Source organism: Sus scrofa, chromosome 16 (assembly GCF_000003025.6).
Source record: "Sus scrofa isolate TJ Tabasco breed Duroc chromosome 16, Sscrofa11.1, whole genome shotgun sequence".
Lineage (NCBI taxonomy): Eukaryota > Metazoa > Chordata > Mammalia > Artiodactyla > Suidae > Sus > Sus scrofa.
In genome coordinates this window covers 32258891-32282567 of record NC_010458.4, presented here as the reverse complement: position 1 = coordinate 32282567, position 23677 = coordinate 32258891, and the positions used below count along the sequence as shown (strand labels likewise).

The following is a 23677-nucleotide window of genomic DNA, read 5'->3' as shown; positions in this document are numbered from 1 at the left end:
AAATTGATAGTACAACATGTACAACTGATAAATACCACCTAAAATTCTATCTTTGTGATTAAGTGCTAGACAGGACAAGGTATGATACTTAAAGCTCTTTTAATCAGTTTAGGCACCATTTATAGAAGAGATGACTAGAATTCATGAGTCTTGAGATTTGCGTGGTTGGACCCTATTATGTGTAGAATTTTCTTTTGTATTTTCTTCTCCCACATGTTTTTTGAGTTACATTAAAATGAGAAGTAGTTCTTCTAAGAATCTGCAACGCTGCAGTTTTCTTCTTGCTTTGAAATTGTAACCACAATTCCAGTAGAAGCTTTATTGGGTGGTCAAGTCACCCAAGTCTCTCCGTGCACTCTTTCCCCGACTGTCCTTGGCCCTCTGACTGGACTGAACATTTGTCTTGGCATTCCTGCTGAGTCTTCAGAGGAGGGGAGAGACTAGTAGAGAAGTGGGGCTGAAGAAGCTGTCTATGCATATTCATTGGATCCTGAAATGCTTACACTGCACATTAGAAATATATTCTAAGTATAAAGCCCAGGTAAAACCTACTTGCACATTATCTTTCCATCTCTCTATTGATGATAATGAGACACTCTGATATACACTTTTATTCTAACCATCAAGAAAGTTCGAAAGTTGGAGTTCCCGTCATGGCTCAGTGGTTAACGAATCCTACTAGGAACCATGAGGTTGCGGGTTCGATCCCTGACCTTGCTCAGTGGGTTAAGGATCCGGCGTTGCTGTGAGCTGCGGTGTAGGCTGCAGAAGTGGCTCCGATCCCGCGTTGCTGTGGCTCTGGTGTAGGCCGGTGGCTACAGCTCTGATTGGACCCCTAGCCTGGGATCTTCCATATGCCGAGGGAGCAGCCCTAGAAAAGACAAAAAGGCAAAAAGGCAAAAAGGCAAAAAAAAAAAAAAAAAAAAAAAAAAAGAAATTGTGAAAGAGAGGAGGAAATAGTTAAGAAATTAAGATTTTAATTAATGTCTCCAATGATTAGGATATAATACAAGGAGCAACATTATTCCTTAGGAAATAGAGATAAATCCATAATTAATTAAAGTGGCCAAAGGAGTAGACATGAATTGACGTTTCTTATTTCCATGTCAAAGTAGAGGAATTATGGGTATAGTTTTTTCAGAAGTGATATGTATTTTATAGATTTGTAGGGATGAAATGCAATTTCACAACATATTTCATTTGGGATAGTCAAGAAGCAGACTTCATGACAGGGTTCCAAAAGAAAATTGGTACATCTAGTTGGTTCCATAAGCTAAAATAGACATAGAAAAGATTTATTGAATTTAATGATAATTACTGTGATTCATAGTTTTCTGCATCGCTAGTAGCCAGGCCACATGTGATAAGGTAAAAGGCCTTTTTGAATTATCATTTGCGAAAAGAAGAGCTAAAAGATGTCATTATAGATGATCTATCATTTAGGACTTGATAGACATCTGCCATTTCCAGATGTTCGAGCCAGTGTTTATCAACTTTTTAGTATGTGTGTTAAAGACATTAGGGATCTATTTTGAAGTCTTATAAAATATTATAGTGTAAGGAAGTTGAAATAAATACAGGGAGAGTATTTTTCTTTTTTAAATTTAAGTCTAAGTCAAGTAAAGTATCTTCTTATTTTAGGAGTTCCCGTCGTGGCTTAGTGGAAACGAATCTGACTAGCATCCATGACAACGTGGGTTTGATCCCTGGGCTTGCTCAGTGGGTTGAGGATCTGGCATTGCTGTGGCTGAGGTGTAGGCCAGCAGCTGTAGCTTCGATTTGACCCTAGCCTGGGCACTTCCATATGCCATGGGTGCGGCCTGAAAAGCAAAACAAAAAACAAGAAAAAAAAACCCCCACAATGATACTACTCCACACCCACTAGGATGGTTATAATAAAAAATACAGGGAGTGAAAAATGCATAAAAATTGGAAAGCTGGTACACTGTTGGTAGGAATGCAAAAGGGCACAGCCACTTTGGAAAACAGTTTTGCGGTTCCCCAAAATGTTGCACATAGTTACCATGCAATCCAGCAATTGCAACCCTAAGTTTATACCCAAGAGAACTGAAAACATGTGTCCACATCAAAACTGTACACAAATATTCTTTTTTTTTTTTTTTTTGTCTTTTTGCCATTTCTTGGGCTGCTCCTGCGGCATATGGAAGTTCCCAGGCTAGGGGTCCAATCGGAGCTGTAGCCACTGGCCTACGCCAGAGCCACAGCAATGCAGAATCTGAGCCGTGTCTGAAACCTACACCACAGCTCATGGCAACGCCGGATCCTTAACCCACTGAGCAAGGCCAGGGATCAAACCCGCAACCTCATGGTTCCTAGTTGGATTCGTTAACCACTGAACCACGACGGGAACTCCTATACACAAATATTCTTAGCAATATTATTTACAGTAGACAAAAAAGTGGAAACAACCTAAATGCTCATCAACTGATAAATGAATAAATAAAATATGATATAGCCACAAAATGGAATATTATTTGGAAATAAAAAAGTGAATTACTGATAAATGGATGAACCTTGAAAACGTTATGCTAAGTGAAAAAAGCCAGTCACAAAATACTGCATATTGTATGATTCCATTTGTATGAAATGTCAGAATAGGCAAATCCATAGAGAAAGAAAGTAGGTTAGTGGTTGCCTGGGTGAAAATGTTCTAAGATTGATTGTGTTGATGGTTGCACAATTCACAATTTGGTGAATATACTAAAACCCACTGAATTACAATTTTTTTTTTTTGGCTGCAGCATGCAGCAGCTTGATGTGAGATCTCAGTTCCTAGATCAGGGATTGAACCAGGTGGCAGCAGTAAAATAACAAATCCTAATCACTAGACCACCAGAGAACTCCCTGAATTGTACATTTTATTGACTGATTGATTGATTTTCTTTTTAGGGCCAAACCCACACAGCACATGGAAGGTCCTAGGCCAGCGGTCAATCAGAGCTACATCTGCCTGCCTACACCAGAGCCACAGCAACGCTGGATTTGAGCTGCCTCTGCAACCTACGACACAACTCACGGCAACACCAGATCCTTAACTCACTGAGTGAGGCCTGGGATCAAACTGCTTTCTCATGGATACTATTTGGGTTTGTTGCTGCTGAGTCACAATGGGAACTCTTTTTTTTTTTTTTTTTTTTGTCTTTTTGCCATTTCTTGGGCCACTCTCATGGCATATGGAGGTTCCCAGGCTAGGGGTCCAATCGAAGCTGTAGCCACCGGCCTACACCAGAGCCACAGCAACTCGGGATCCGAGCCACGTCTGCAGCCTACACCACAGCTCATGGCAACGGTGGATCCTTAACCCACTGAGCAAGGCCAGGGATTGAACCCGCAACCTCATGGTTCCTAGTAGGATTAGTTAACCACTGAGCCACGACGGGAACTCCACAATGGGAACTCTTGAATTGCACATTTTACGTGAGTGAATCATATGGTGTGTGAATCATATCTCAGTGAGGTTATTACTGAAAAAAGAAAAAGAAATGAAAGTAGAGTTCCTATACAAGTTCTAAACCAACTGGTTTGAGAGATTCTTTTTCCTGTAAGCTGGAAAAGCCTATTGCATAGGAGACTTCAACCAAAATTTCCCAGCTCCATTTTATAAGAAAGCTATTTAGTATAGATTTTAAATTTTGTCTTGCGGTTTGAGTTTGACTGATGCAATAATTGCCTTTTGATTCTAAAAATCTCAAGATTTTGAATTCCGTGTACTTCATCTACATCACCCTAAACTGCCATTAGAAGGATTTATATATTTGGCTTAGAGAATATTATTTTTCGTATCCAATTGCCACATGTATTTTCTATAATTTGCTTACCACTTCTCCTTTTCTCAGGAAAGGGTATCCAACTTTACAGTGATGTTATGATTGGATTCACAACTGTCTTTCTGGATAGCCTAGGAAGAGAAAGTAAACAGAGCAGACACACAGGTGAAATACTTGAGCTTGGTTTTCTGGAATTTTCCTAGCTGTGCCTTAGACTCTGCCTTGCTAAGCTCTGTTACTCAGGATAGTGGGGAGAGTCACAGCATTCTGGGATCACCTGTCTCCCAACCCACGCAACGTGAAAACATTGCTGGTGTTAAGGATGGCTGTAGGATAAAGGCATCCTTAACTTCGGGGATGTACATCACACAAGCCTGCCTAGATCTTCTGCTGAAAAACGCAAGTGCAACAGCATCTATCTCACAGGGCGATTAGGTGGCTGCGGCAAATAAGCCACACATACTGGACAGCTGCATGGAAGCCACAGTGAATAGTGGTCAGTGGAGGAGTGGCTAAGGGCTTGAACTCTGAGTTGGGATGACCGGGATTTAAAGTCTGGCTCCACCACTGGGAGCTTTAGCCTTGTCAGGACTTCTCACCTCTCTGGGCCTGATTTTCTGTGAAGTCAGTTTAGTCAAACTCTAACTCATCAAATTGGAAATGCCCTTGAATATGCACCAATATTTTATATACCAATAAGAAGGAAACAACAATGCAGCCTATTAAGTAAACATATTAATTATAAAATGCCATTACAGAAATGTTAAAGTGTGGGAAAAAAACCGGGTTTATCTTAGAATCTCTGTTGTACAATAATACCTGCCTGCAAAAGAATTAATCAGAATTAAATAAGTAGAGGCTATAGAACAGTGCCTGGCCCATCATATGACTCAAGAAAAGCCTGACATTACTATTGTTACTATTGTTGTTGTTAATAGAAGTAGGAAAGAAGCCTTGTTGATTTCATGGCTCTACCCTTCTGCCAAGGCCATGAAGTCATTTGAAGGAGAGATAATGATTTTAATATAGTTCCCTTCTCTGAGAAAAGTTCAGTAGTAATATTTTCCCAGAATCACTTTGTACATTTGGACTTTTTTTTTTTTTTTTTTTTTTTTTTTTTTTTTTTTTTGTCTTTTTAGGGCCACACCTGCAGCATGTGGAGGTTCCCAGGCTAGGGGTTGAATTCGAGCTAACAGCTGCTAGCCACAGCCACAACCACAGCAATGCCATATCTGAGTTGCATCTACAACCTACACCACAGGCCACGGCAATGCCAGATCCTCAACCACTGAGCGAGGCCAGGGATTGAACCTGTGTCCTCACTGATGCTAGTCAGATTTGTTTCCACTCAGCCACAGTGGGGACTCCTGTACATTTGAATTTTTTATTAAAATGCTTTACTGAATCTAAAATATGTGCCAGAAATATAGGACATGTTTTAAAGCTTAGTTTCATGTTCCTAAGTGATATCCTAATAAATGGAGAGAAATATCAGTGAAAATCTGAACTGATAGAAACTAGACAAAGTTTTTTTTTTTGTCTTTTGTCTTTTTGTTGTTGTTGTTGTTGTTGTTGCTATTTCTTGGGCCGCTCCCACGGCATATGGAGGTTCCCAGGCTAGGGGTTGAATCGGAGCTGTAGCCACCGGCCTACGCCAGAGCCACAGCAACGCGGGATCCGAGCCGTGTCTGCAACCTACACCACAGCTCACGGCAACGCCGGATCGTTAACCCACTGAGCAAGGGCAGGGACCGAACCCGCAACCTCATGGTTCCTAGTCGGATTCGTTAACCACTGCGCCACGACGGGAACTCCTAGACAAAGTTTTAATATATATAATAAGTATATTTGTTTTTAATAGGTATCATATATATTACTAATTTATAAATTTATATAGAATTGTAATGCAGGGGAATCCACTCAGAAATCAGAATTAAAAGCAAAGTTCAAGTTTGGAAATATTAATTAATCTTGATATAGCATCTTATGCAGCTGTATGTTATTGCCAAAATAATAAAAACTCTGGAGTTCCTGTCGTGACGCAGCAGAATCGAATCCTACTAGGAACCATGAGGTTCCATCCCTGGCCTTGCTCAGTGGGTTGAGGATCTAGTGTTGCCGTGAGCTGTGGTGTAGGTCACGGGTGCAGCTCAGATCTGGCATTGCTGTGGTTCTGGTGTAGGCTGGCAGCATCAGCTCTGATTAGACCCTAGCCTGGGAACCTCCATATGTTGTGGGTGTGGCCCTAAAAAAGACAAAAGACAAAAAATAAACAAATAAAAAACTTCTGTCATGACAGTGAGACACAGTCACTTGATACAACTCTCTTGCCAACATAAGGATTTTGTAGAGGAAGTGGGGAGTGGTATCTTGATTTTTCTGCATGTAAATTTTCTGTTGTTTTTCACCACGTGTATTACTCCCTCTGCACTTCTTTTAAACTGTTTTGACTTTGAGTGTTATGTTATTTTTTCCTTGACTCAGTCTCAATTTCAGTGGTAAAGGCTTCTGTGACGCATACAGTTTTGGTATCTCAGCGATCCTTTCCTCATATTGAATCCAAGAAGAGTCATACATCTCTAAGAATCATATCAGAATGAAAGCTTTCCCAAAAAAGCTTGGTCCTTTCCATTAGTAAATACTAATGTTCTAAAAATGTTTCTATTCTTCTAAAATCAATGAAATAACAACAGCCCAGCAGTATGAATGTAGGTTTAATGAATGATTATTACATGAATAAATATAAAACAAAAAGTTTACCTCAATTCCTGAAAAAATCAGATTTGGAGAATAATTCACTATGGTTCTGGTGTTGTAGGCACTGTCCTTCTTATTTTTGACTGTGAGGCTAACATTGAACTTATCATTGTGGGACCTGACAATAAGCAGGCCCTCTGCTGTGGTGAATACATTCAGGGCGAGGTCCGAGATACATTTTTCCTTGTTGCCACAATCTTTGGCAAAGGGAATCTGAAATGGTCACAGAAAAGCATTTTGCAAAATTCAGCTAGGCATTACTGAAAATTACCTATGAACTTGCTAAAAGAGAGGACATATTGCCAAAATGTTAAGCAAATCCTAGACAGATTTCGCTGCAGAAATCAAAAGGAATTTTTATATTTATTCCTATAATTTACAGGGGAAATGGATAATATTTTACTGTTGGTTAAAAGTCCTTCTAGTCCTTTGAGGAATGCATAGTTTTCACTGGCTTGAGTCTGCTAGAGTAGAACAGTTTCAAAAAAGTCAGGTACTCTCAGACCCAAAGCTATGGGAGAACGCTGTAGCGCTCATCTCTGATATGACATTTTCTATTTAAAAGAAGCCAACACTTAGGATCCTAATAGCACTTGGTCAAGAGGGTAGAAAATGCTCAAGCTGCAGAACTGGGAGCTTCCCTTGACTCTTCTTCATTAAGCCCCTCCCCCTTGTCCAATCCATCACCAAGAACTGTCCACTCTACCTAAGCATCTCCCACACCTCTTCTCACCTCTCCATTTCCACCACCACCTCGAGTCCAGCCCTTCTTATTTCCTACCCGAGCTCAAGCAACAGCTTCCTGACTGGTCTCCCTCACCCACTCCTGATTCCTCCAATCATTCTCCACCTTGAAGTTGAAGTAGTCCTTAAAAAATACAAATCCAGCACTATCACAGAACCCCTTACAGCCATCAATAGCATTCCCCAGATCTTCCAAAAAGCTTAAAATCTGTGCATTGGCCCCAAGTCCTGATACTCTGGCTCCTGGCTCCCTCATCCCACATCATCTTCCCCTCTTGCTCTGCAGCCTCAGCCACACTAGTGAGTTCAGCTTGGTTCCTTTTTATGCCTTAGAATCTTTGCACATGTCCCTCTGCCTGAGACACTGCTCCCTCCACTTTTCTAATAGGATGAAAAATCTCCCTAGGCTTCAGGTGTCAACTTCAATGTCATAAATTCCAGGGAGTGCCCTTCGACATGTCAGTCTAGCAGACGATGCTGTGGAGCTCGGAAGTTCTCCTCCAGGGCATGTGTTTTAATTACTACCTAATACCTGTTGCTTAGGTTAGACTGTAACCTCTGATGCCTGGTACATATAAGACACTCAATATAGACATTGGGAAGGAAGGAAGGGAAAACAGAAGACAGGTACAGGGGGAAAACTAATTTCCCATCCCTACTGTTTTCTCCATTGGTACGACACTTGTGACTCCAACCTTCAAACCACTCATTCGCTCTTTCTCAGGGGTGGGACAGTGGATGGCAAATTTGGGAGAAGAAACTAGGTAAATACAGCTTAGTCCCTTCCTGTTTCTTCTGCCCTCTGGGGCGTGGTGAGCGTGGGAAGCACACATCTACGTCTCTGGTTCTGTTCTGCAAATTTTACAAGGTGGGACCTCAGACCACCCTGGCCTGAGACTGCTGAGAACTGCTAATGACCTGTTTAGTTACCTATAGTTTAAGCCTGACTCTGAGGGGGACACCCAATAAACCTAAACCATGCCCTGCAATCCAGTGTTGGTTAATAACAAAGGGAGTTTCAACTGGCCAACCATGTCTTTCTTTCCATTGGTCCTCAATTCAGGAGAGAGAAAAATAGGTGTCATATATAAGTTCGTTTAAACACCAACAACAGGAGGTTAGGAGAATTGAGAAAAGTCTAGAGGAATCTAATTCTTTCTTTGAATGATTGATTGATAGAGGCTTGCATTGTGCATCTGCTTATATGTTCCAGGTTTTTTTTTCCTAATATATTCAAATACATATTCTGATTTAAAAAATTCCAACTTACATATTCATGTACTGAATTTGGTAGAGAATCATCAAGAACAGGTCCATTTTCTGGATCAGTAAGATTAAAATCCACAGTTATTCTCACAGAGTCCCGAAAGTCATGCTTGTCCTAGAGGCCAAAACATAAAATATGTCATTGGTATTGTATTTACTGGATGTTCTGATGTTGTTGTGGCTTCCTTCTTGCCCCCATGGGTCAGGCTCACTGGACATTCTTGCACATCTCATTGACATATGACTTGATCAGGCTTTTGCTTGACATGAACTTTCTACTTTGACAAGGGACACTGCTGTAATGCAGACTTCTGATTATGACCAGATGATTCATGCCCAGCTTCTCAGACAGGCCTGCTGGAATGATGGATATGTCATCCTTGGCTATGTCAGGATATACCAGTCTGAGCTACTTACATAACAACATCATTTCTTGTGAGATCTTGAGCTAAAAATAACTATGTAATACTTTTAGGGAAGTCTCTCAACTTCAGGAAAGCCACCCTTCTTTAAATTGAGTTGCACTTCATATATATACATATATATACCTTGAGTTGTAAGAATTTTATAATGTAAAATGATATGAAAATAATGTGGATGTGATCAATATTGTTTATACTATCATCAGTGACAGCCATCATTTATGGCATGCCCAGAATTATGTTTTATATACATTATTGAGGAATACTTCAACAATCCTCCAAGATGCATAATAATTATAGTCTTTTTATTTCACAGACTGAAAAACCGAGCCTCTAAGGACTACACCACTTTGTCAAAATTACTCAGAATGTGGGCAAGCTGGGATGTAGATTCCATCCTGACTCCAGAACAAATGTATCTATTAAAATCCAGAGGAATTTTGGAAATTTTGAAACCAGTTCATTCCTTTTACTACAAGTGCCTTTACATAGCTAGATACTACATTTTTGGAGAAATACACACTATAATGATTTTTAGCAGGGTGGAGGCTCTGCCAAATCTATTTTCATTCTTTTTATTTATTATTATTATTATTTTATTTTTATTTTTATTTTTTGCCTTTTAGGGCTGCACCCACGGCATATAGAGGTTCCCAGGCTAGGGGTCTAATTGGAACTACAGCTGCTGGCCTACTCCATAGCCACAGCAACACCAGATCCTTAACCCACTGAGGAAGGCCAGGGATCGAACTGCAACTTCATGGTTCCTAGTCGGATTCGTTTCCCCTGAGCCACAATGGGAACTCCTATTATTACTATTTTGCTCTTTACACACGCATGTGCGGCATATGGAAGTTCCTAGGCTAAGGGTCCAAATGGAGCTGCCTAAGCCAGTCTACACCACAGCCACAGCAATGCAGGATCTGAACCATATCTGCAACCTATATCACAGCTCACAGCAACACCAGTTCCTTAACCCACTGAGCAAAGCCAGGGATCGAACCCATACCTTCATGGATACTAGTTGGGTTCATATGGCTGAGCCACAACGGGAACTCCCTGGTTTCATGCCTTTTCAAATTTTATCCAAGTTTTAACTCCTAAACCTTCGTTTGTGATGAAACAAATAGGAAGATAGCTCCATTTTCATTTTTTAATCACAGAATGATTTCAATGTTGACAGAATAAGCCAATTTTGATATATGTCATGGGGTAAGGTCAACCTGAAAATCACTGAGGAAGAAGAGGCACGGTTTGCCAGCATGCATGTCTTCCTTCACTATCCTGACCCTGAGTATATAATACTTTAAAAATGTGGAACATGAATACCTCAAGAATACAGAACTAAGACAGAGGTGGGGGCAAATCAGCCTGTGACCTTTAAATTCCAAGATGCAGCATAGTGGGTTAAAGGAATCTGTGTCGCCGAAGCTGTGATGTAGGTCACAGCTGTGTCTTGGATTTGATCCCTAGCCTGGGAACTTACATATATCATGGGTGTGGCCAAAACAAAAGGCCTCTAGTGTTTCCCGCTAAGTAAAATCCCAAGACAATGTTCCAATCTCTAAGTCTTCCATCTCCATTACTGAAATCAGTGTTTTCTCAATACATCCATTCTATTTTTCTTTTCTTTTTTTAAAGTATCATGTATTTTTAAGAAAATGTTTACAAAATCCCTGCCCTTAGTTGGGGATATTCCCCACACATACAGTGACCCAATAAAATACTTTTAAAATGGTTCAAACTAGCTTACCAGGTGTCTCTAGAGATTAATAATTTGCTTTCCAAGACTCCCTCATCCACTAAAATAGAAACAGGTAGCACAAAGTCTACAGACGATAGAAAATATCAGATCTTTCCCCTTTACTCTGAAGTCAAAGAGTGAAACAGAGTTCAGGGATAAGAACAGACCCAGAAAGCATACGGCCCAACAGTTTCGCCTCAGGGCATTTAACCACTTATCCACAATCAACAGACAATGCCCACCAAAGTCCAATGTTTCCAGTTGAAAGAATAAATGAATGAGTGAGATGAACAAATGAGTGAGATACAAGGTCTCTCTCCAGTGGTTCACTGTGCCTTTTACTGTTCCATAATACATGGATGTCTGATAACATTCGTAGAGAAGATGAAACACATTTTATAAAATGTGTCTGGAAATTAGAAAATCGGACCTGTGATTTTCTGATAAAAGTGAACAAAGTTTAATTCATGATATGCACTTTGAAACAAAACAATAAGATTGGTTGACTTGAAATAAGACACCTATATTTTATTCTTGATCTGGAATAAGGCAGCTATTATATATGATTTACTTGCCAACATGTAGAAGGAATGCTTAGTGCATTCTGATTCTCGAACTGTGATGTTTCTTTGAATCTTTCTCTCTTGAGTTCCAGAGAAAAAACTCCGTGATATCTGCCTTAGAGAATCTAGTGTAACACGGTACTGCATATCTATAAAAATAAAAAAAGAATGATTGATAGAAATGTTTATTTGGGGTGATTTTCATATGATCTAGCTCATTAAATTAGCATTATAGAAAATTCTCTTGGGCAGTTCACAAAGTTTTATTAGTCAGCATATCCATACTACTGTAGTACAATTTGCAGTCATTAAAATAACCTCCAGGAAATCTATAGAACTGCTTTCTGAGTTCACAAGGCTTTTAATGTTTAATTACACATCTTAAAATGTGTACATATGCATAAATATGCATGTACACACATACCTACATATCACCTCATTCCTTGAACATGCCTATTTTACTGAGTTTTCACTTAATTTTTTTTAAGTTTAGATATGTTGGAGCCCTGCTTAGAATATTATGTTGTATTTCAGTAGAGACAAAAATATACTTAATGACTTTTTAAATTTAATTTTTTATTTTTTTTGTCTTTTTTTTTTTTTTTAGGGCGGCACCCGCAGCACATGCAGGTTCCCAGGCTAGGGGTCTAATCAGAGCTACAGCTGCTGGCCTACACCAGAGCCACAGCAATGCCAGATCTGAACCGCATCTGTGACCTACACCACAGCTCACGGAAACACTGGATCCTTAACCTGCTGAGGGAGGCCGGGGATCGAACCCTCAACCTCATGGTTCCTAGTCAGATTCATTTCCACAACAGGAACTCCCCCATTAATGACATCTTAACCTACTTAATAAATAATGTCATTTTAAACTATGTTCAATGGATATAATAAAATAAGCTTAATAAGTAAGTTCAATAAACTAAGCATACCAGGATTAAGAAAGTTAAACCTTATACTTTCCATGAAGGCAACAATCTTTCTTATTTGATAGCTTGCTTACTATATAAAAACAAGACGAATAATGTTGCGTATGAAAATATAAAGTCATTATTTTACATTCCTACACCTCATTTTTATCTTCCCATCAGAGGTCTATTGCAGATCATAAATATGCACATATAGAGCAAACTAAGAAAGGTAGACTTTAAAGATCAATAGTTTTTCTCCTACTTCTATTTGGTTGGCAGAGTCATCACTCTTCAGCAGCCAATGGCCTTCATAGTTTTGACTCCAACATGTTTCATTATCATTAAAAACTGCTTTAAAAACTGTGGAGTGTAGGGAGGAGGGGATACCCAGGCTGACGTGATGTGCCTGACAATACCCACGGACTCTGACACTCAAAGACCAGAGGTCCCTTCTGGCTGGAGCAAAGGGCTCTCAGGCAGGTGGAAGGTGGGGGTGGCAAGGCATTCGGTCTTCTGCAATACCAGTCTGACTGGAGGGAGCCCAGTTGCCAGCCCTGCCTCTGAACCGATGTCTCTGTCATTAGCACTAGATTGTTCAGAATGCATAGGAGAGCCAGAGGGGAAATATGGAATCCAGCTATAGAAGGCCACCAAATATAAGCATGTAGTTTCTGCTCCAGGATTTATTGGGTTCCATAACCTATTCCTTTTGCAATAGAATTTTTTTTTCAGTGTTCAACATGTTCAGAGGGGCAGATGTACAGATTTTTACCATTGAGGAAAATAAAATATCTTACTGGATTTCAGCAGGCTGGAGCCAACACATTGTCCTTCGGCCCCAAAGTCCTCTGTACATGGGACACTTACCAGCTTCGTAAACCATGTCTTCTTTGGACTTCAATTTCACATCAAAACATACGGTGGCATTTATGCATACTGTTTCCTTCCCCTCCATATGGCAGTTTTTCTTTTGAATATTCACTTTATTGGGTTCAAAATTCATGGTCACTTTGACTACAGCCACGTCCCGGGACCTTCCAACACATAAGCAACGGTGATCAGTCACACATTTTTACATTTAGTGCACACCATCATTCTGGGAGTGAGAACTGAGTGCATCCAAAAGGATTCTTCTTCGTGTGCAGTGTGGGCTCGTGGGTGTCTTTCTGTCATGAATCTTTGATACAGAAGAGGTTGCATCTGACGTTCTGAGGACACCCAGGTTGTTCTGGAACCACATTAAGCTTTGGGTTCTGAAGGGTAGCAGAATACACTACCCTAAAATATGACTCTAGGAGTTCAGGCCACCCCCAAAACTGCTACTTTGGTATATTGATTATTTTGAGCTGTTGGCACTTAAAAAAACAAGCAATGGGACAGGCTTTCTCTGAACTCACCTTATCTGCCTAAAGACAGATCACCCAAAAGGAACTCTATTGTCATAAATCCATTTTCTGGGAGCTTCATCAACCAGGAAACATTGACTCTTATATAAGGGAGGAGGCTGAAGTGGACGCCACACCAAAACGTTGTTATAAACCATCTTACCTTTCATCTAGTCCTCTAAGAGACTATTCATCCTAAAAATCATTACCCTCCTCTAAGAGCCTACACTCCACTCCCCTTTCCCTGTTCGGATGATTTTAAAGTGTGAATTCCAAGCTACCTGGGGGGTGCTATTCATTTACTCCTGGGCATCTCCCATGTATATGTGAGGTATATGTGTTAATAAACTTCTGAGGGTTTTTTTTTCCCCCTGTTAATCTGTCTTTTATAACAGGAGTCACAGCCAAGAACTCACAAGGGTAGAGGGAAAATTATTTTTCATCCCCTAAAATTTATGGGCCAAAGATCAGTTTTGCCCATAATAGAAAAGAGATGAAGGTGTTCCCACCATGGTGCAGTGGGTTAAGAATCCAACTTTAGCAGCTCGGGTTGCTGCAGAGATGCGGGTTCAATCCCTGGCCCCGGGCACTGTGGCTTGGATTCAAGTGTGGTGCAGGAAATTCCATATGCTGCAGGGGTGGCCATTAAATTTTTTAAAAGAAAAAATAAATAAAGGGAGAGAGCGTGAAAACAAATGGCCAAGAGTGACCTCAGAACTGAAACAATATTTTTGGCACCTTCCAGTTTATTCCTAATCTGGAAGGAGTCCAGTGGGACAACTTCTTTTGCACAATAGTACTTGTCTGTTGCTCTTGTAGCTTCAGCCTTGCTCTGTTTCTGGGAAGGAGAATAGCATTTGAAGCCCTGTGCTAGGCTCACACACTGTTTATTTTATTTTTAATTATTATTATTATTTTTTGCTTTTTAGGGCTGCACCTGTAGCATACGGAAGTTTCCAGGCTAGGGGTCGAATTGGAGCTAACAGCTGCCAGCCTACACCACAGCCACAGCAAATCAGGATCCAAGCTGCATCTGTGACCTACACCACAGCTCAAGGCAACACCGGATCCTTAACCTACTGAACGAGGCCAGGGATCAAACCCGCATCTTCATGGATTCTAGTTGGGTTCATTAACCACTGAGCCACTAGGGAACTCCTTCACGTGCTGTTTATTATTCATTTAAATTCAAGTTACCTTTCATAACAAGACGTATTATTATCTCTGTTTTATTTGTGAGATAACTGAGGCTCTGAGAAATTAAGCATTTTGTCTGAGGTCAAAAGCTGTTCAGAGGGCAAAACTGGGATTTAAACTCAGTCTTTTCAAATTCCAAGGCCCAGTGATTTCCACTAAGCTGAAGTGAGAGCAGATCATCCAAAATTAGGCAAGGAGAGTATATGGAGGCTGATATCAGTGTCTTAGAAAAAAGCCAGCATAATTGTTGAACACATTTATCTGCTTCTGCCTTATAACCAGACTGGCTCTCTAGAGCTAGGTATCTTGTGAATACATAGGTCCCTGCTTGTGCTTTTGCGTTTTAAAGAAAAATTATGGTTACTTTTCTTTTTTCTTTTAAAATAATTTACCCAGAGAAAATAGGAAAACATAATGAAGGAAAGAAAGAAAATATAAATTAATTATAATTCTACCACTTAGCAATAATCACCATTCATATTTGGTATACTTAGCACTTTTTTCTTTGCAGAAGACTGCATATACATATATATAGAGAGAGAAAGGGAGAGAGAGACACACACACGCAGATACACACATATACATGCATATATACGTACATGTACACACACTAGTCCATATACATGTGAAACATACATACTTTAACAAATTATAATGAAAAATTTTCCAATGTTTATATTTTTCAGAGACAATTATTTTTAATGGCAGTATACTATTCCAACATATGCATGAATCATAGTCTATTCAATCCCTTATCATTGGATATTTAGCTTAATTTCTTTTTTAAAGTTATTACCTATAGCATTGAAACTCTAAAGATCATACATCTTTAACCATATATGATATCTTCAACAATTTTAGGAGGTAAATTTCCTGTTAAAAAGTATGAACATTTAGGGAGTTCCCATTGTGGTACATCGAAAAGGAATCTGGCTGGTATCCATGAGGATGCAGTTTTGATCTCTGGCCTCACTCAGGGGTTTGGGGATCTGCATTGCTGTGAGCTGTGGTGTAGGTCGCAGATGTGGCTCAGATCCCAAGTTGCAGCACCTGTGGTGTAGGCTGGCAGCTGTAGCTCCGACTCAACCCCTAGCCTGGGAACTTCCATATGCCTTGGGTGTGGCCCTAAAAAAAAAAAAAAAAAAGGATGAATATTTAAAGGCTTTTTAACATTTTAGTGGCAAACACATGCTATTGTGCTTCAACCAGTTTACCCTTTCACCAGCAACTAATGAGCCAGTGAGCTTGCTTAGTTTCTGGCTCTGAAGCTTGGATTCTCCAGTCATGCTGCTGCCTTGACCACTCCCCACCCGGCACCTCCTTTCTGCCCACCCAGCTCTTCGCAGCATCTACGGCTCTATCCACCCATAGCATGGGACCCTCCCACCTGCCCCTGTACCTCCCTGACAGCTGAGTGGGCCCCTGTTTATCACCTGCCATCCCTACCCACTCTCAGCCCCCCTACAGCATTGCACATCTTGGTCTTCATGTTGCAGTTTGCTGGTTTAGTCCATTTTGCTGAGCAATGACAGGGACCCAACTCTGTCATTTGGCCTATCCATGATAAAGCCTTGTTTAGAGGCAGGAGAGGCTATAAATAAGTTTTGGGGGCTTTGTAAAAAGGCCCTGGAACAAAACTGGAGAATAAAAATTGCCCTTAAAACATATATTAATACGAGAGGGTGAATATAAATGTTTAATATGAGGGTGAATTAAATAAATGTTTAATATTATGTTTTATATATATTAAAATTTATATTAATATACTGTTAATATAGAGGTTAATATATTAATATAAATGTTTAATATAAGAGGGTGAATTTAATAAATAATGATTAATCCAGGATTAACAATTCAAATAAAAACTAAATGTACTCTTTGTTCCTGCCATTGCTGCCCAGCAGTCTCCTTTCCTAGGCATCACCTTTCAGTTTTCCTTTCCCTCTGCTGTACAGATTAAAAAAAAAATTAAACATAATAGTTACTGTTTGTGTATAGTTTAGTGTACAGCTTTTATTTGACCATTAGCTCTTTTTTTTTTTTTTCTTCTCTCTAGGGCTGCACCTGCAGCATGCAGAAGTTCCCAGGCTAGGGGCTGAATTGGAGCTGCAACTGCCGCCTACACCACAGTCGCAGCAATGCAAGATTTGAGCTGCATCTGCAACGTACACCATAGCTTGTGCCAATATCTGATCCTTAACCCACTGAGCAAGTGAGGCCAGGGATTGAACCCGCATCTTCAGGGACACTATGTCAGGTTCTTAACCTGCTAAGCCACAGTGAGAACTTCTGACAATTAGCTCTTAAGATTTATCTTAAATTATGACCAAGCTGCCTATTTTCAAGTCTCTTTCTTCATTCTCTCTTTTATAATTTTCTTTACTATCCTTCTAAATAAAGTTTGGAGAAAGACCATCTGAATTGAATTAAACCAAAGATTAATTTGAAAGAATCAACATGTGGACTTCCATTGAGTCACATGGTACAAATGTATTTTTTATTGATCAAATCCTTCCTTTATTGTCTTAATAAGGTTTGCAACATTTTTCAAAATTATCAAATTCTTCATGAAGTTTATTCTCTGCATTTTTAGTCATTTTTTTTCAAATAGAACTCTTTTGGAAATTGTGTCCTTTTAAGTGGTTAAAGCTAGTTATTAATGCTACTAATAAAGTAATTTATTAATTTAAAAGAAAATAAAATGGTATAATTAATGACCACTGATGAGGATTTTACAACTAACTGAAATTAATTTGGAGATGCAGGCATTTTCAAGGCTGAGAAAAGATACTGTGGATGTTTCTATGCTTGACCAACAATATAAACACAATCACAAAATGATACACAAACGTCTTATTCTCTGAATTAGGTAAATGCATGAAGAGTCAATTATCCCTAAAAGCTTATAAGTAACTTAAATTTAGGGAAACTTTCTGGTTTCCATACATCCTGTATGAGGTCTTCTTTTCTCTCATGCATCCCCACAAACAGACTATTTACCTTCGTGTCAACCTAATCACAGACACCCCAAACTAAGAAGTGATTCCACTTGTTTCTTTAATATGGTTTCTTTATTTTTAAGATTTATAAACTTCTCAGATTCCTTAACTGCATAATATTTATCTGAATAATGAAGCACTAAAGGAAATAGTCATTTGGCATAATACAAACTCTGATCACACTCTTGAACTCTGAAACTATTTGTGAAATATTATCAGATTATTTAGATGTTATTAAAATACGTACCAGAAGAGGGCAGCACCACCAAGGCCCCCAATAGTGACATCAGTCAGGCCGTCACCATTTAAATCCATTTCTCCGTGGATAGACTGGCCAAAAAATTTCAGTGTCTCACCATCTCCACCTGATGGAATACGCTGTGAAAACCCAGCAGAGAATTTTTATGGCAGAAGAGTCTCTTCAAAAACCGTTTCAAATAAATCTGAGAACTTGGATTGGTTAACAAAAAATTAAAATCAGACATCTTTTGGAAATCTGCCCAAGAGGCCCTCAAGTGGAGAAAAGAGGAATTATTCAGATGTTCCCAAAGGAAATTCTTTTTATAGTGCAGACAAAATTGTTTCAGGGTTATTGACACCAGAGAGAGGGAAAAAAATTATATAACGTCATCTTGTCTAATCCTCAAGGAAAACATTATGAGTAATTGGCTCTGCTTTCTAGTTCCTGTTCAATTCCATTACACAGAGATATTTAAAGGTACTGGAAACACATCATACAAGCAAGAGAGGGAGTAGAAAATTGTTCTAGGGTCAATTTGGGGTTCACTGAACTTTGAGGCTGGGTATAAATAATACATTCCATCAAACACATTTTTCAGTATGCAGTCTTTACTGTCTGTCATAAATGGTCCTGAAAGTCAAGAGCATAATAGATTCAATTTTGTTCACGTGTATCCACAATGTTGGGAAGGCGCAAATGAATATGGAATTCTCGAAGACTGAATTGTGCACATTATTGTACATAATATATTTGACACCTGTATTTCCTGACTTAGCTTATGTTCAAGCTGATAATATTTTAATAGAACCTGATGGCAGGGAGACCAAACTGACAGACCCTCCCTAAACTTGAGGTCTCCTTTTTGTCCTGTTTTCCACCTGAATATCATAAAATAAGAAGCCAAAAAGGCAAATCAAATGGAAACATTTTTCATGTTTAATGTGGCTCACTGAAAAAGTATTTATTTTTTTCAGCAAAGCAATCAGGAGATACTGGTTCCGTTGCTTCTGGGGGACTTGATTCAGTTTGATTCTGGATCATTCCATATACAAGCAGCACCTCTGGTTACCATGGAAACGAATGAGCACATCTTCACCTATCCTTGAAAAAGCATTTTGTCAATAACTAAACTCAACTCTAATATTTTTGTTGTTGTTATTGCTCAAAACCGCATCTCAATTTACCACCACTTTACAAAATTAATTGCTTTTGACAATCTAGTCTATTTATCAATGATATAAAGATCCCTTTTTTTACTGCAAATGCCACTCTGTAAATTTGAGGGATTGAAACTGGATGAATAAAGTAATAGAACACAATAAAGAACCCCCTTCTTTCAGCTCCTGATTCCATCATGCCCCAATAGTTAATATTGCTTGTTTCCAGTTACAAAATACCAGGAAGATTTTTACAGAAGCAAAAATCACTTATTAATTGGAAAGGAGTGTCGTTACTGAAATATTCCCTTTATTTTGTTGTTTCACTAGTAACGTCATCACGATGATGAAAAATTAAGCACAACTTCACAAGACATGAATAATTTTGAGAATTCTACTGACTACAGAACCAAAAAGAACAATCAGATGTAAAAAGAAATAACTGATGTTCTGATTTTCTTTTCATGTTATATAAGCTAAAACAGTAGTGAATTCTATTATTTATAAGTAGTTGTCAATGTCTAATTAACTATAGTTACCTAAAAAGAGACAATTACATTAGAAGAATTCCTTTAAACTCTTTTACTTTTATAATGCCTGAAACACTTTTGTAATTTTGATATTTTTCCCATGTAGGAAAAATTCACATTTATATATTAGAGCCATTAACTGACAATAAATTTAAAACAAGAACAATAGGAACCCCTGCAGGTTAAGTTTAATTATTCAGATATTTTTCCAAGAGGCAATCACTTGGGAGAAAAATTAGAAGTCCAAATTTATTCGATGAAAATATATCCATTTAATCCATAAATATAAATTCATGTGATTTTATTATAAAAACATAGGTATTAAATATAAAAACAATTTCATTCCTTTATTGGTTAAATCATAAAATTATTGTTCTCTTTTTTATTTTAATTTATTTAATTTTATTTATTTAATTTTTTTAGGACCGCACCTGTGGCACACGGAGGTTCCCAAGCTAGGGGTCGAATCAGAGCTACAGCTGCCAACCCACACCACAGCCATAGCAATGCTGGATCTGAGCTGCGTCTGTGACCTACACCACAGCTCATGGCAATGTGGATCCTTAACCCACTGAACGAGACCAGGGATCAACCCTGCATCCTCATGGATCCTAGGTGTGTTCGTTAACCGCTGAGCCACAAAGGGAACTCTCCAATTACTGTCCTCTTATTCAGAAAGTGGTGCCTGCTACTTAGGATCAGACACGCTGTAGATGTTAAGCAGCATTATTATAAAGTGGTGTTCTTTTGTTTTGCTTTTTCACCATTTCAAAAGGTCAGGTGATGGAGACAAGGCCAATAACAACAACAATTAAACTAGATAAAAGAATAAACATAAGGAAGTTCCCACTGTGGCTCAGCATAAACAAATCCAACTAGTATCCATGAGGATGTGGGTTTGATCCCGCCCTCATTCAGTGGGTTGAGGATCCGGCATGGCTGTGAGCTGTGGTGTAGGTTGCAGACATAGCTTGGATCCCACGTTGCTGTGGCTGCAGTGTAGGCTGGCAGCTGTGGCTCCAGTTTGACGCCTAGCCTAGTAAATTCCATATGCTGTGGGTACAGCCCTAAAAAGAAAAAAAAAAAAAGAGTAAACATAAGTAATTCTTCTATAAAGAAAATTTAGAATCCAAAATCTAGTTCCCAAGAGTCATAGAAAAAAATTAAGTAACTCATGAAGCAAGATAGGTGATAACTGGCAATGAACCAATTTATCACTGAAGGAAAGAAGAAGAAATATACATACACAGACCGTGCATCACAAAAGTAGAAATATACGTACAATGTTATAAACCAAGGTCACCTCAATGAATCATAAAACTAAAAAACCCCATACATTGCTACTGACTGTATGACAATATACCACTGTTGGACTGCAGTAACATCCACTCCTACTACACTAAGATAATAAAGAAATACAGGAATCTGGGGCTTTAATTCTTACTTGTGCATACTCTTCCTTTAGAGTCTTGCCGCTGCCGTGATAAATGTACACAGCTCCCCCGTGATCATCTTCCAGGGGCGCTCCTATCACAACGTCGTTAAATCCATCAAGATTGAGGTCTTTCACAGCAGCAATAGCTGTTCCAAAACGAGCCCCACATGGCTCATTTTTGTTTTCCTTTGTGCATGAATTGTGCTTCAGAGATGAACAACAAGTCTGCTTAATGGGTTCCAGGCTCATTTGATATTCAAACCTTGTCTGGAAGAGAGATAAACAGGATACTTATGGATTTCTGGCATTACTACAGCAGAGCAAAGTTTTAAAGTAGTACTAAATCAGTGCTATTAAAAACCATTTGTACTTCAGCAGTAAAGCTTGTAAAATTTCTTAAAAAGTGTGCCTGTCTGAGAGCAAAGTTAGACATTGCAAAGGACAGACTGTAGAAGTGTGGGAAAGATGATGTATTGAGGATTTTAACAGATTCTCTATTTAATGGAATCAAGTAGGTATATAACTCACAGCAGCTCTTTAAAGCTGAAGTGAATTTTTTCTTCTTTGATGGCACCTGAGGCATGCAGAAGTTCCCAGGCCCGGGATCAAACCCACACCACAGCAGTGTCAACCCCTAATCTTTAACAGGGAATTCCCCGAAGAACTGAATTTTTGAATCCTCAATTTGTGTCAGTATCCTTTCTTCACCCATTATTGTTCTTCTTTGAAAAGTCTCTCTATATTCACCCCTTTCGAGGACAGAAAGTACTAGCAATGATGAACAGAAATATGCTTTCTTTGAAAAAAGGGAAAAACAGCACAGGACCAAAGACGTTGACAGGAGGAGGCAAAGAAAAAAATGATAGGGAGAAAGATGTAATTTCTTTTTCTTTTCTTCTTTCTTTCTTTTTTTTTCTTTTGGTCTTTTTAGGGCTGCATTGTGGCATATGGAGGTTCCCAGGCTAGGGGTTGAACTGGAGCTATAGCTGCCAGCTTACACCACAGTCACAGTAACACAGGATCTGAGCCAAGTCTGCGACCTACACCACAGCTCACAGCAATGCCAGATCCTTAACCTACTGAGTGAGGCCAGGGTTTGAACCCTCATCCTCATGGATACCAGTCGGGTTCATTAACCTCTGAGCCAGGATGGGAACTCCACAAAGATGTAATTTCTAATTTAAAATAATTAATATAGGAAAGACTCTAAGAATTTAACAAGCTAAATAGATATATCCTAACTTTACTGTAAAGAGCAAAAAAGTTCTTCTAATGAAGAAATCAAAAATTATTTTACCTAGCAAAAGATGTCTAAAGTTAGGATCAGAAAAACAAAATCTCACTGTAGCCCAGTGAGGTATTACAAAGAGCACAGCAGTTAGATCAGTGTCTGGTGTCATTACCTTAAAATTCACTACCTCCCTACTGTTTCTCCTCACTCCCCACTTTACACACACACACACACACACACACACACACACACACACATACACCTTTAACTCTTAGTGTGGCCTGCCTCTAGACCAAAGCTAATGAATGTTTCCCCTGTGTGTTTATTTAGCAATTTAGTGAGATTTATCTGTCTTTATTTCATATACTCTATTTAAAAAGTTCATATTTCCAGGCAGAAAATATTGAATCCTTTGAACGACCTTAATTCTTCATTTAGAATTAAGAGACTGAGGGGTTAGTAGGGGAATATTGGCCCTGAAAACTTCTTAGCTCCTTTTCCCAAAGTGAGTGAAAAATCAGAATAATATTATTAATTGCAATGTTGAGAGATTTTCCAGGATTTCTACCAAATTCCTGGTTACCATTACCTGATTCAGGGCATAGACGTACACTTTTCCTTGTTCCTCCTTCTCTGTACCCATGAACATGGGAGCCCCGACCAGAAGAATGTCCGTGTTAGAATCTTTATCAATGTCAACTGTCGTTAAAACGCTGCCAAAGTAGGACCCAATCTAGGACACAAGACAAAATGGAACAGAACAGCCTGATGAACATCAGAAATTCTCAAGAAAGCTAAAAACCTGCATTTCTCTTACCTGTCCCATTGAGAAGAGCATTTGAGACTCAGATAACAAATGAAAAGAAATACTGAGAGCTCTTTATTGGCTCTTGCAGAGGCTAATGAGTATTAGTCAGGTTCACCCTGGAGGATGAGAGGCTGTCAGATTCTGTAGCTTGAGAATAAGAGAAATGATTTCCTCTGGATTTCACTCTAACGTCTCTTCTCCACAAATCAGAAAAGATCAGTAAGAACATGACCATTTTTTAAGGAAATAAGTGAAATAAACAATAGAAGGTATTCCCGAATGGCCAGTTTGTTTTTAATACAATACATTTACTTAAATACAAAATGAGGAGTTCCCACTATAGCATGGTGTGGTGGGTTAAGAATCTGACTGCAGCAACTCAAGTGGCTGAGGAGCCTCAGGTTCGACCACCTGCTCAGCACAGTGGGTTAAAGATCTGGTGTTGCTACAGCCGCTGTGGTTTGGATTCAGTCCCTGGCCTGGGAACTGCCATATG

The 23677-nt window shown here is 39.1% G+C and overlaps 1 protein-coding gene across 1 annotated transcript in view; it reads right to left on the bottom strand.

Annotated features, from left to right (window-relative positions):
- ITGA1 (integrin subunit alpha 1) overlaps positions 1 to 23677 on the bottom strand; it is a 179653-nt gene that overhangs the window by 27350 nt on the left and 128626 nt on the right. The window contains 9 exon segments of the mRNA XM_021076769.1: positions 3840 to 3880; positions 3883 to 3919; positions 6549 to 6758; positions 8560 to 8670; positions 11297 to 11433; positions 13066 to 13232; positions 18027 to 18157; positions 21152 to 21409; positions 22963 to 23106. Coding sequence (XP_020932428.1) covers positions 3840 to 3880; positions 3883 to 3919; positions 6549 to 6758; positions 8560 to 8670; positions 11297 to 11433; positions 13066 to 13232; positions 18027 to 18157; positions 21152 to 21409; positions 22963 to 23106 — 1236 coding nt within the window.